Source organism: Sceloporus undulatus, chromosome 4 (assembly GCF_019175285.1).
Source record: "Sceloporus undulatus isolate JIND9_A2432 ecotype Alabama chromosome 4, SceUnd_v1.1, whole genome shotgun sequence".
In the NCBI taxonomy this organism is placed as follows: Eukaryota; Metazoa; Chordata; class Lepidosauria; order Squamata; family Phrynosomatidae; genus Sceloporus; species Sceloporus undulatus.
Genome location: NC_056525.1, coordinates 64,503,131 through 64,517,603, shown reverse-complemented (window position 1 = coordinate 64,517,603; position 14,473 = coordinate 64,503,131). Strand labels below are relative to the sequence as shown.

Below are 14,473 nucleotides of genomic sequence, written 5' to 3'. Positions count from 1 at the left end.
GCAAGAAGAAGTATAACAACCATGCCACATACTCCTGAGTTAACAAGCTAGAAGGATGTATGGTCAATGATATAAAAATTCCCAAAATGCTTTGGGGGATTAGCAGGAATGCATGATGGCAGAAGGTTGGCTTTGCAAATTATAAATCTATTTTACTCACTTTTTATGAACTTTTTGTCAAAGATATCCTTTAATCTAATAAATGGAAATATAAATTATTAAAAAAATATATGTATGGTCTATGTACAACACAGAAATTAGTCTGGAAAGTCTACAGAGACTTGTCTGGAATTTTCTACAGATAAATAGCTTTGGCAGGAATCTCACCCTTTCCTACATACTGTGCATGTTCCTGTAAGCAAAAGTTACTCTCCCCTTAGTTCCATGGTTTACTGAGAGGATAAGACTTTCTGGACCTGAAAAGGGGGAGGAGGGAGGAAGGTGCGAGTGTATATATGACTACTCAAAGAACCACAGTTACAGTAACCAACCTGTTCATTCTTAGAATTTCCTTTGGGCTTTTTATTAAAAAATCATTTTACAGGGTTTCACTAATAAAGTACAGTTAGGAAAATATATTTAGCTGTGATTTGTTATGTACTTTGATTTGTGGAGTTTCTCGCTGTACTAAATTGCAGAGTGCATGTAATTTAATGTTTTTAAATTTGTAACATCTCTTATACATAGTCTTAGGATGCTTCCCCAACTGTTCAGGGAGGAGTGAAGTAGTCCTGTATGATTTCTTAGAAATAGTGATTCTACCTCTTGTTTTTAGGGAGAAAAAGTGGCTCTGGCAGCAGAATATTTACTCTGGAAACAAGTTGGTTGCAGCTGTTAATGATTTATAAACATTTGCTCTCTTTAGGAAACATGGAAAAAGCAGTGACAGAATTGATAATAGATTTTGATGGGAAGCCTGAGGAGTGTCCATATGAAGTCTTGTACAATGCAACATCTTGCCATTCTTTGGACAGCCTGGCAAGTGGAAGATCTTCAGACAGAGACTCAGTGAACAGGGAGGCGGAGATGACCAGTGTTAGAGTGAGGCCTGTATGTAGCCCGATGTGTGTTGTCTTTTCCCTTTTTATGGAAATTAGTCTGGGATATATCACCAGGCCTGTGCACTCTTCACAACTGCAGTAAGTTGATAGCCCAGCCATACAGTTTGGAAATAATATTAAATAATTGCAAGAAGCTTGGATTACTGAGCAACTGGAAACTGCTTCCTGCTGCATGTGCTATGCGTGATGTTCACTGAGAGCTCTTAAGCATTATACATTTTCAGCTTGGACTTTTGTGGATTTGATTATTCATGGTTTTGATTAGTACATTCTAGGATTGCTAGGTCCTCCAGTGCAACTCTGTGAGAAGTTGACCATAGAGTTGTGCTGCAGCAATAACAGCTACATTTCGATACTGCTTCATACTGAACTAAGCGGTCTCTAATTGGTTTACAACATTCAGGCTAATTGCCCCCAACAAGCTGGGTACTCATTTTAGCTACCTTGGAAGGATGCCAGGCTGAGTCGACCCTGGAGCCCCTGGCTAGAATCGAACTCACAACCTTGTGGCTGTGAGTGAGTGGCTGCAGTACAGCATTTAACCACTGTGCCACCAGGGCTCCTTCTCTAGGCATTTGTGCGTCCTTCAGCATGATTCTATGATCAACTTCTGGCAGATGTTGACCATAGAATTGTACTGGAGGATCTGGAGATTCCTAGGGAGGTGTTCTCCTAGATAAAAAGAATAGTGTTTTTTTATTTGCAGTTTTTCCACATTCACGGGAGTCCTTCACCTCTAACACCAGCGAATGTGGAGGGACCACTGTAACTTCATATGATATCTAGCTGAATTTTGGTAAATTATTCTACCCATGTATATTTGGCTATAGGAAATATTAGTTGTAATTAATCTCTTCATGTTACTAATATTATTCACTAAGTTACAAGGAAAGATGCTTCTTTAGAGCATGGTCTCCATTTAATTGTTTTTTATTCAGCTTTATTCCATCAAATAATAATTTTTTGTATTGCAAGCATTTTGAGAGCAAGATTTGTCTGCTACAGTATTAAGTTTGTGATTTTAATTTGACAGCAAATCCAATTGGAGCCTGTAGATAGAATCCAGTAGGGGGAGCTTTGAGGCTTATAGGATAACTCATTCACTTCAGTAAGATTTCCAACATAAGATCAGTCTTGCTTAAAAGAATCTGCTTTTGCTGTGCCTAATAATCTGCTCTGTCTGTTCTGTGGGAGAGATAATATTGCACTTAGAAAGCATGCTACCTTGGCTCCAACATATCTGGCTGAATAATTTCATAGAAAACTTTTTAATTGCACACATGTAATATTGAAGCAGAGGAAAAGAAGCAAAATCCACAAGCAGACTAGTGAGAGTGTTGCTGCAGTATCATGATAAGAGATATGATGTTTTAGATATTAAGGCAAGGATTTGATGGCTGCCTCGTATTACAAGCAGACCAAGTACAGTTGGCCCTCCATTTTCGTGCGGGATCCGTTCCGGAACCCCTGCAAAAACAGAGGCTCACACATATTCAAGTCCCAAAGGCTTGAATGGGGCGTGCCCCTGTGTGTGTGGCCCAGGTGCGTGTGCCATTGCAAGTAGTGGAGATCACCCCTTTGCGTATATTCAAGGGCACGGATCTCAGATCTGTGAGTTAGGAGGGGCGACTGTAGTTCACAATCATGCCATGAGCTAAAGCTGAAAATATGATAGTTTCTTAGAGGGATAGACTGTTTTTTTGTCTGACAGGCTCAGGTTAGTTGGCTTAATAGCTGAAGAGAAGGTTAAAAAGAAAGTTGAGAAAGAGGCAAGGCAAAGCAGAGATAAGGCATAGATGAAAGTAGTCTGTAAGTAGGAACACTATAACAGAATCCTCTTGCTCAGATCGATGAACAAGCCTGATTTGACAGGGAAGAAATCATATAACTTGTTCTGCCATGTTAAAGGGCTCCCTTGATCATTGACTGGTTTCCTTACAGTAATAGTTCAGCCTAAAATAAGGTCTATTACATTAAATATTAAACTTGGTATGTCTGGCCATTGACCCATACAAAAATTTGAAAATTTAGCCCATGAAGAATGCTTCCCCTATGGGTGAAGCAGGAGACTGGCAAAGTCTTCTATCTTTTTTGGCCATGCGTATAGACAAAAGAAATCTTGCGCCATGAGAAGTTATGCCGAGTGTAGTTTTTAGCAAGGTCTACTCTCCAGGCATTCAGTTATAAAGGGCTGCAGACTGGGCTAGGAAGGCAGAAGTAGCTCTTAATGGCAACCCAAGTGGATAATTTTTGGCGAGGCCCAGGAGAAGTGCTGTGAGTTGATATACAGTGGGGCAAAAAAGTATTTAGTCAGCCACCAATTGTGCACGTTCTCCCACTTAAAAAGATGAGAGGGGCCTGTAATTGACATCATAGGTAGACCTCAACTATGAGAGACAAAATGAGAAAACAAATCCAGACAAACAGTTTGTCTTTATTTGGAAAGAATTTATTTGAAAATTATGGTGGAAAGTAAGTATTTGGTCACCGTCAAACAAGCAAGATTTCTGGCTCTCACAGACCTGTAACTTCTTCTTTAAGAGGCTCCTCTGTCCTCCACTCATTACCTGTATTAATGGCACCCGTTTGAACCCTTTATCAGTATAAAAGACCCCTGTCCACAACCTCAAACAGTCACATTCCAAACTCCAATATGGTGAAGACCAAAGAGCTGTCGAAGGACACCAGAAACAACATTGTAGACCTGCACCAGGCTGAGAAGACTGAATCTGCAATAGGCGAGCAGCTTGTTGTGAAGAAATCAACTGTAGGAGCAATAATTAGAAAATGGAAGATATACAAAACCACTGATCGACGCCCTCAATCTGGGGCTCCACGCAAGATCTCACCCCGTAGGGTCAAAATGATCACAAGAATGGTGAGCAAAAATCCCAGAACCACACGGGGGGACCTAGTGAATGACCTGCGGAGAGCTAGGACCAAAATAACAAAGGCGACCATCAGTAACACACTACACCGCCAGGGAGTCAGATCCTGCAGTGCCAGACATGTCCCCCTGCTTAAGCCAGAACATGTCCAGGGACGTCTGAAGGTTGCTAGAGAGCATGTGGATGATCCAGAAAAGGATTGGGAGAATGTCATATGGTCAGATGAAACCAATGTAGAACTGTTTGGTAGAAACACAACTCGTCGTGTTTGGAGGAGAGAGAATGCCGAGTTGCATCCAAAGAACACCATAGCTACTGTGAAGCATGGGGGTGGCAACATCATGCTTTGGGGCTGTTTCTCTGCAAAGGGACCAGGACAACTGATCCGTGTACAGGAAAGAATGAATCGGGCCATGCCTTGTGAGATTTTGAGTGCAAACCTCCTTCCATCAGCAAGAGCACTGAAGATGAAACGTGGCTGGGACTTTCAGCATGACAACGATCCCAAGCACACTGCCCAGGCAATGAAGGAGTGGCTTTGTAAGATGCGTTTCAAGGTCCTGGAGTGGCCTATCCAGTCTCCAGATCTCAATCCCATAGAAAACCTTAGGAGAGAGTTGAAAGTCCGTGTTGCCCAGCAACAGCCCCAAAACATCACTACTCTAGAGGAGATCTGCATGGAGGAATGGGCCAACATACCAGCAACAGTGTGTGCCAACCTTGTGAAGACTTACAGGAAACGTTTGACCTCTGTCATGGCCAACAAAGGATATATAACAAAGTATTGAGAAGAACTTTTGATATTGACCAAATACTTATTTTCCACCATAATTTGCAAATAAATTCTTTCCAAATCAAGACAAAGTGATTGTCTGGATTTGTTTTCTCATTTTGTCTCTCATAGTTGAGGTCTACCTATGATGTCAATTACAGGCCCCTCTCATCTTTTTAAGTGGGAGAACGTGCACAATTGGTGGCTGACTAAATACTATTTTGTATGATCTGGACACTATTTTAAGTGTAAGAAGAAATTCAAACATAATAGTGACATTATTGGTTAAAAATAATAATTGTAAGCCTCTCTGAGAGCCATTAGGGCTGAAGGGCAGGGTATAAATACCTAAATAAATAAATTATATACTGCACAGTGAACTTCTATATGTGTGTGTTGTGTGCCTTCAAGTCAGTTTATGACTTTGGTGAACCTAAGGCAAACCTATCATTGAGTTTTCTTGGCAAGATTTGTTCAGTTTGCCATTGCCTTCCCCTGAGACTGAGAGAATGTGACATGTCCAGGGTCACCCAGTGGGTTTAATAGTATATTTTATTTTTAAACAATATTTTCTGGCAAGTCGCTTACGTGTGTATGTGTATGTATTAAAAGAGATAGGATCTCATATTTCATTGTGAACATTCACATGCTTCATTTTCTGTTTTCTGTTATTTATATGTATTGAATTTAATTCATTGCTGTCTAACTGGGATGGGTGGATGGATAGATAGATAGATAGCATTATCACAATCAAAAATGTTTTCTCAATGTACAAAATAATCATTTATAACTGAAAAATATAAAAGTGAAAACTTCCTTGTTCTAAACTTTGAGTAGATGTAAACAAGGATCTCTATTAGAAAATGTTTAGACATTATCAATTACTGCATGTCCAAAGAGCCCAGTTTTTTTTTAATTGCTTAACTGCTACAGTATGAAATTGCTTTTTATTCAGTTACAGAACTGAGTATTTGATTCTGTTTGTCTTTTTGCTGTAGACTACAGTAGTCCCTCGGGTTACGAAATTAATTCGTTCCGCGGCTCCGTTCGTAACCCGAGTAATTTCGCAACCCGAAAAGGCTAGCGGCTAGCGCTGGAAAGCCGCTAGCCGCGCTTTGCGGTTTGAATTTCGCGCCGAAAAAAACATTCGTAACCCGAAAAAACCTTCGTATCCCGGAACAGTTTTTTCCTATCTATTTTTTCCGTATCCCGGAAATTTCGTAACGCGATCAATTCGTATCCCGGGGTACCACTGTACATGGTGGGTTGAAACTGGATACCTGAATCTTGCCTATCTTGCAATAAAGCATTACAGTACTTCTAGATTCACATATAGACATGTTACATATTTTGAGTTTCTTCTTCGTGGTCTCTGCGAATCATACAAATGGGTTTTACTGCGCCTGCGCAGTACTGTCGGAAACTTCTGGAATCACTGGGCAAAGTACACTTTGCAACAAAATGCAACTTTTTGGCGGTAACTCCGCCCACCCGTTATAAGGCCCCTGCCTTCCCGCTCTTTCCCCAGTTCCTTCTTTCCGCCGCGTTTGCTGCTGTTGGAACTTCGCTTTGCTCATTCTATTCGGATCACTGGCTATTGACTTCGGACCGTTCTTGACCATTCTTCGTGTTTTCCCTCATTGTACTTCGACCTCGGACTGTGTTGACCATTCTTCGGCTGTCCTCCCCATTGTACCTCGACCTCGGACCGTCTGACTCCGTTAACGCTTCGGAATAATGTCGCCTCCATTCAAGAAGTGTGACATCTGCGGGGGCAAGCTCACTGTTCAAGACCCCCACACTTCCTGCTTACTTTGCCTGGGAAAGGACCACGACATGAAGGCTTGTCAGCTCTGCAGGTCCATGACGTCCCAGGCGAGAAAGAATCGGGAGTCTCGCTTGACATCAGCAATAGCTCTCGGTAAGGTGCAAGGGGAGGTCTCTCGTCCGGCGTCGGCTCCGTCACCTTCGACTGTCCCACTGGCCCCCAAAACCCGGGAGAATTCGTCCGCCTCCGTCTCCGCGCCCCCAGCTCCTGCTCAGCCTTCTTCAGGTGCCCATGATCTGGACAGGCCCAGATCCTCTGACAAGCCCCGACAAGTGGTCCGCGACCCAGACAGGTCCAGTACCACCGACAGGTCCTCTAAACACCCCCACAAAAAGTCGGGGTCTGAGGCCGCAGCGGCTGCCGCTCCCCCGGTAGAGTCATCCTTGACCACAAAAACAATCTCCACCTTGGGTCCTGGCCGGGAAGGTTCCGTCCCACCCAAGAGGCCAGGTGACTCTTCGAAAAAGGCTTCCAAACACAAGGAAGCGCCTGGCCCGGCTTCTGGCTCGGTGGAACCGGGAATTGCGGGACCAAGCCATGCCTCTTTTAGCTCCGGAGACTCCCAGGTCGGCGCTCGTGGAACTGGAGGATAATCCCTTTTTTTCCTCCGGAGACTCCTAAGAGCTCCAAGAGGAAGGCTACTGCTCCCGAGTCCACTTCGGTTGCCCGGAAGAAAAAGAAGACCCATGACAGCACGTCCGGAGAACCACTGGCGCCGTCAAAGCCTTCCAAGAGGTCAAGTCATGCCTCAGGCTCGAAGCACCGGTCTCCATCCCGTTCTCCAAGTCGAGTGCCCAGCACACCGGTACCTGTAGTGTGAACCCAAGGCCAGGGCGCCTCAAGAACCATTAAGGGCCCAAGACCTGAGGATCCAGTCTGATACGGAGCCAGACCTGGAGATAGTGCCTTCATCGGCCTACCAGTCTGACGATGAGATGTCTCTCCAGGATTCTCCGCAGGACATGCATCATCCCGGCCCTGCCTCTCCTACAGACGACCTTCGATCCTTTGCCGAGCATGTCATCAAGATGACCAGGGTCTTGGACATCCAGCTCGCTTACCAGGATGAGTCGGCACAGGATCCTGTCGAGCGCCGGGTCCATGGCCGCGTCCCAACGCCTCCATCCATCCCTCTCTTGCTTTCGTTAGAGACGATCCTGAAGAGATCGTGGGAAAATCCTGCTGCATTGACTGGGACTTCGCGCAAGGTAGAAGCTCTATACTGTGTCGCCCCCGCTAGCTGTGCTTGGCTGTCCACCCATCCCAGGCAGAATTCAGCAATCGTGGAAGGAGCCCAGGTCGCCTCCACTCACAAGCAGGCCACTTCCCCTGTGGACCGTGAGGCCCGCAAGATAGATGGCTTAGCTAAAAAGGCATACTCCGCCACGTCACTTGCCGTGAAGGCCGTTAACTACATGGCTTGTATGGGCGCTTACATGCAATCTCTCATGGAGGAGATCTCACCGATCATCCCGGACGTTCCCAATGACACCCAGAGAAAACTGGTCGAAATAAGGGATGAAACACATTCCATTGGGGGCTGGCTCATCACGGCTTCAAGGAATGTCACGGGATTGCGCGGGAAGAGCCATGTCTGCATCAATGGCCCTTCGCCGCCACACCTGGCTTCGCAGTTCAGACCTCAACCCTGGAGTCAAGGCCGCCATCGAAGAGATGCCCCTCGACGGTTCGGGCCTCTTTCACGCTGACATGGACGATCGGTTGAACTGGAAGTTCAAGATGAAAGCGGCTGCCAAGAAACACGGCATGTCCTCCTAGTCGTCGGTTCCGTTCCGGAAGAAGCAGCACCCCTGGCAGCCCCAAGGTCAGTCCTTTAGACCTGCAGGCCAGGACCGTCCATACCAGCAACAGGGGCCCCAGCGTTCCAGGTACCCTTCGCAATCCTCCTCCTCCTCTGGTAGGCGCGGCGGCCCACCTCGCTACCGTAAGGGCCGCAGGCAGGATGGCGACCAGACCAAGAAAAGGTCTTGAAGCGTACCGGCGCACTTCGTCCCCATCCCATTTTTCCTAAACATTCTACAGCCCTTCTTTAACACCTGGGCTTCCATCACAACAGACTCTTGGGCACTTAACATCGTCCCTAGGGGATATGCCCTCGAATTCGAATCCCTTCCCCCAAAGGGGAGGTTCCTGTCAACCCTACCCTCGGACACCCTTCTCGACGAAGTGCGCACTTTGATAGCAAAGGGGGCCATCTCTTCAGTCCATCAGGAGGACTTGAAGGGAGCCTTCTTTTCAAGATACTTTACGGTTCCAAAACGAGACGGCGGGACCAGGCCGATCTTGGAACTCAGAGGCCTGAACTCTTTTCTTCGGTACCGCCGTTTCCGGATGGTAACTCTATCTTCCATTCTACCTCTCCTTCACCAGGAACTCTGGTTCGCCACGATAGACCTCAAGGACGCCTACTTCCACATAGGAATCCGAGAGTCCCACAGGAGATTCCTCACCTTCGCCGTCGGCTCCGATGCCTATCACTACAACGTTCTCCCCTTCGGTTTAGCCACGGCCCCAAGAGTTTTCACGAAGTGTATGGCACCGGTGGTAGCCTATCTCCATCAAAGGGGCTACAGAGTCTTCCCTTACTTGGACGATTGGCTCCTGGCAGCCGACTCAGAGGCCGACCTCATGGACTCCATCGACTTCACACTGACGATGCTCAGATCACTAGGACTAGTGGTGAACTTGGAAAAGTCCTGCCTCGAACCGGCCAAACAAGTACGTTTCATCGGGACGGTCCTCAATTCCGACGATTGCGTCGCATATCTCCCTCGGGACCGTTTCCTAGCACTTCAATCCTCTATCAGGCCACTCATGATACACAGAAGGATCAGGGCCAGAGACGTCCAAGTAGCCTTAGGTCACATGGCCTCGACCACGTTTGTAACACCGTGGGCAAGGCTCCGGCTCAGGCCCCTCCAAAGATGGTTTCTCTCGGTCTTCAACCCAGCATCAGACCCCCCTCTCAAGTGGCTCACGATCCCGAGGCCCGTCTCATCCTCTCTCAAGTGGTGGCAAGACTCCCAAAACGTCTGCGCAGGCTTACCTTTCTGCCCACCCCAACCACAGCTAACTCTAACGACAGATGCCTCATTAGAGGGTTGGGGAGCCCACATTCTCGATCTCAGCGTGAGAGGAAAGTGGTCGATGTACGAACGACACCTCCACATCAACGCGTTGGAGATGCTGGCAGTAGAGAAGGCCTTGAGAGCATTCGAAGAGACTGTAACTAACAAGGTAGTCCTTCTCAGGACGGACAACACAACGGTGCTTTATTACATCAACAAGCAAGGGGGCACCAAGTCAAGCACGTTGCTAGACATCACTCTACGAATCTGGGCTTGGTGCATCCCGAAAGGAATCCTGCTCCAGGCTGTCCACCTTCCTGGCGAACAAAACGACCTGGCAGACCAGCTCAGCAGGACGTCGTCGGTATCCCACGAGTGGAGACTCCATCCAGAGACAGTAGCTGACATCTTCGACCGATGGGGGTACCCGTCGATCGACCTCTTCGCAACCGATGACAACACACACTGTCCCCAGTTCTGTTCCAGAACGCGCAGCACGAACTCCCTCGGAGACGCGTTCACCTTCCGCTGGTCGGGGAACATGCTCTACGCATTTCCCCCATTCCCGCTGATTGTCCGAGTGGTGGCCAAGTTAACCACAGACCACTCGGATGCGATCCTCATCACACCGTGGTGGCCCAGGCAACCGTGGTTCCCGTCCCTACTGCACCTGTCAAGGAGAACCTGGCTCCGCATCGAACCTCGCCCGGACCTGCTCACGATCCAGGACGGACGGGTTCGTCATCCGGACATCGATCACCTCCCGCTAGTGGCCTGGAGACTTCTCCCTTAACGGCCTTACCTGAACCGGTGCGGAGGGTAATTTTGGCTGCTCAAAAACCTTCAACCCGCAGGTTATATGCCTTCAAGTGGAAACGCTTCACGCAGTTCCTGGCAGAGAGAGACCTCACTCCAGACCAGGTCTCAACTCCGGTCCTCCTGCAATTCCTCATGGCGCTGCTGGAGGCCGGTCTCAGCTTGACCTCCATCAAGTGCTATTTGTCTGCAATTTGTTCACATTTCCAGTTTAAGGGTAGGCCTTCCTTCTTTAGAGATCCCCTAGTGAAGGGTTTCCTTAAGGGCTGTGGGAACCTTTACCCCCCGGTGTCGACGCTGACCCCGGCTTGGAGCTTGGACACCGTACTGAGGGCTCTACAGTCCAAGCCCTTTGAGCCGATGGCCACTACGGACTTGAGACTGTTAACCTGGAAGACTGCTTTTCTGGTGGCCATCACATCAGCCCGCTGTGCAGGTGAACTTTGTGCCTTACGGAGGGACCAGCCCTTTTTAAGGTTTCATAAGGACAAAGTGGTCCTCCGTACCGACATTACTTTTTTGCCAAAGGTAGTGTCGGCCTTTCATCTGTCCCAGGACATTGTACTACCTACTCTGGCCTCGAACCCGATAACAGAGGAAGAACGAACTTTGCACTCACTGGACGTTAGAAGGGCTTTGGCCTTCTACTTGGACAGAACGTCGGGTTTGAGCCGCTCCGAGAGACTGTTCCAGTGCTACTTGGAACCGAGGAAGGGGCTGCCGGTATCGCCGCAGAGGTTTTCAAAATGGGTGGCTGAAACCATCCACCTCTGCTATCAACTGCTGGGTAGACTCCCTCCTGCCAGGGTTCGGTCCCATTCCACCAGAGCGGTAGCTGCATCCTCCGCCTTTTTGACTGGGGTTCCCCTGGAGGATGTCTGTAAAGCTGCGGTTTGGTCCCAGCCAATGACCTTTATTAAACATTACAGGCTGGACACAAGGGCCAAACGGGACGCAGCGTTTGGAAGGGCTGTGCTGTTCTCAGGGCTGCATTAATGTGAGATGCCTATGTTATGATGTTGTTGTCCAGAGAATTTAAATTTCATCTTGGTTCAACCTAAAGAAATTTTACTTGCAACCCTTCCATCATACAGGGTCTGACTGACTGCGTTGTCTTTCTGTATTTATGAAATTTCTGAATTATTTGCACTCTTGTTGATGCCAATTATTATGCAGGTGACTGTGTGTTTATACAGTTTTCGACAGTTATGCATTATTCATTCATGCATACTATGTGACCTAGTGTTTGGGTCTTAGATTATTACTGAAATAATGACCACATGCTCATTGGTCTGATACTTTATTGTAATCAATAAACCACTTTCTTTGAGACATTCCTGGTTTCAGGACACTCCCTCCGCCGCTTGTTCAAGCTTGTCAGTCTAAACCCATTTGTATGATTCGCAGAGACCACGAAGAAGAAGGACAGGTTGCATACCTGTAACAGTATTTCTTCGAGTGGTCATCTGCGAATACATACAAATCCCGCCCATCCTCCCCTCAGTGTCCTGCTCTTGATTGGCTCATTTCAAGTCGCTTATGCGGCGTAAAGTTTGGAACTGGGGAAAGAGCGGGAAGGCAGGGGCCTTATAACGGGTGGGCGGAGTTACCGCCAAAAAGTTGCATTTTGTTGCAAAGTGCACTTTGCCCAGTGATTCCAGAAGTTTCCAACAGTACTGCGCAGGCGCAGTAAAACCCATTTGTATGTATTCGCAGATGACCACTCGAAGAAATACTGTTACAGGTATGCAACCTGTCCATATTCAGTGCCAATTGCCCAAAACTGACTATTGAATTCAGTTAGATGGTGCATCAGCATGAACATCTTGCAGCAATAATGCCATGACAGACATCATAGTAACAAGATAGCTAATAGTGGGACTGTATATGCCAAATAGTAGACTGCTGTAATGAATTTCTCTGATTTGAAAATCACTGTACCAGAATCTAGCTTTAACGATAATAGGCAATATTAAGCTTAAAACACCCCTAAAAACATTACAGTGCCACCAGAAAAGTACTAAAAGGAAGCCAAAGGCCATTTTTCACAAGGGAATACTCTGTGTTAGCATAATTATAGGAAATCTTTTTGGTTTTGCTTTCAAAAAGATTTGAAATTTTGAAGTGAATGTCATGCAAGGCTGTGATTTATGTTTTTTTCTGCTCCAGAGAGAACGCCCACCTCCCCCTGCTAAGCCTCCCCCCGATGAAGAGGAAGAACATGTAGAAAAGAAGCAGAGTATATCCTCTAAAGTAAGTGTATTGTTTTCTACTTGTCCTGCAGTTAAAGCAAAACTTTTAATATCTTTAGAAAAGACAGATCTGCACTGATATGATTATAAAAATAATGTTTTTTACCAATTCCAAGCTTACTCATAGCATTTTGAAACAGTAGTACATGCACTGGTAACCTCTCGTTTAGATTTCTGTAATACGCTCTACATGGGGCTACCTTTGTACCAAATTCAGAAGCTCCAACTGATTCAGAATGCTGCAGCCAAACTGATCACCAGGACACCGAGATCAGAGCACATTACACTGGTGTTGAAATCTCTACATTGACTGCCGATTAACTTCCGGGCACAATACAAAGTGTCGGTTATTACCTATATAGCCCTACATGGCCTGGGCCCGAGTTACTTAAGGGAACGCCTCTCCCTACATAATCCGCCCCGCACTCTCAGAATGTCTGGCACAAAAATATTAGAACACCCCAAAACCAGGTTGAAAACTACCTCTTGTAAAAAGTTTTCTGTGATGGCCCCTAGACTTTGGAACAACTTACCGGAAGAGATCCGTCTTATACCTTCTTTGGAAGCCTCCAAGAGGGCATTGAAGACAGATCTCTTCCAGTGGGCCTATCCAATGGATCTCCTCTAATCTGATTTTGAATATCTGAATACAATGACTCAATTCTTATGACTGTGAGCAATACTGTATCAACTCTTCCATTTCTGATTGAAGTATTTTGTATTGTCTATGTATTTTATGATGTTTTTATTGCTATAATCCCACTTCGATCTGAAGGAAGAAGCTGGAGATATTAATAATAATAATCATCATCATCATCATCATCATCATTATTATTATTATTATTATTATTATTATCTACATCTTTAACTTTCTGGATAGTTCATGGAATTAATCCACACGAGAGAATGATTGTTTTTCTTCTTAAGCATTTCTTTTTTGAAAAAAAGTTACTCTTGGTTTCATTACTGTAAACTTTCTCTAAAAGCTATGCTCTGTAATTAATAGGAAGTCGTGAGTTTTCCACTATGAGAAATAGTTATCCATGCACTGTCTATCATCTACCTTAAAGCTTATGAGAAGCAGATTTAACGCTTTTGTTTCCTGTGAGCCATAGTCCCCTTTGATATTTCAAATTATAAATGATTTGTTTAGGCCAGGAATGGGAAATGTCTGCCTTGTGGACTGAATACAGCCTCCCTGTTAATTATTTTATTATTTTGTTTTTAATAGCCTGGAAAAGCTCTCCTTATTTCCTCTAGGAGTAATTGGGTGACAGTTTTGTCCTTCCCAGCCTGTTTTAGACTAAGGAAGGACATAATTTCTGGCTGGTTCCTGATTGAGGAAAAGGCTTGTCTTGAGCCAAAGGGACCAAAATAGTAATATTGCCCCAATAGCTCCAGCTGGGTGGTGATGGGACATGGGAGAGATATGATCCTCCAAGTCTAGTGGGAAGAGTTCTGTTTGCAGCCTTCAGACCCAAGGTAGTTGCCCATTCCTGGTTCAGGCTGTGGTTAGTGATAACACATCACTATCAAATTTAAAAATAAAGTCCTGGCTTGTTCTAAGCTATAGGTTAAACAACCTATAGTTCTCTTGCTTTCAACATAACATTACTATGTCTAAATAATAATCAAAATTGGGTCCTACTTGTGGGCACGAAAGAGGAAAAGGCAGAACATGAGCCAAAGGCTCATCACCATTTTCATAACAAGAATTTCATAAAACTGAACCATTCCAGTACAGGTTATGTATTTTGTTAAGTCTTG

General features: G+C 45.8%; 1 protein-coding gene and 1 long non-coding RNA gene across 9 annotated transcripts in view; one reads left to right on the top strand and one right to left on the bottom strand.

The window, feature by feature from the left end:
- Window positions 1-14,473, top strand: part of ANKS1A (ankyrin repeat and sterile alpha motif domain containing 1A) — a 193,172-nt gene that overhangs the window by 49,365 nt on the left and 129,334 nt on the right. For all 8 annotated transcript variants that reach the window (XR_006103693.1, XM_042465251.1, XM_042465253.1 and 5 more), the window contains 2 exons: window positions 866-1,050; window positions 12,624-12,707. Coding sequence is in view for 7 of the 8 variants with exons in the window: in XM_042465251.1 (XP_042321185.1) it covers window positions 866-1,050; window positions 12,624-12,707 (269 nt within the window). In the remaining variant the exon portion in view is untranslated. The remainder of the gene's footprint in view (window positions 1-865; window positions 1,051-12,623; window positions 12,708-14,473) is intronic.
- Window positions 1-14,473, bottom strand: part of LOC121929570 — a 42,874-nt gene that overhangs the window by 23,330 nt on the left and 5,071 nt on the right. The gene's annotated exons all lie outside the window — the stretch shown is intronic.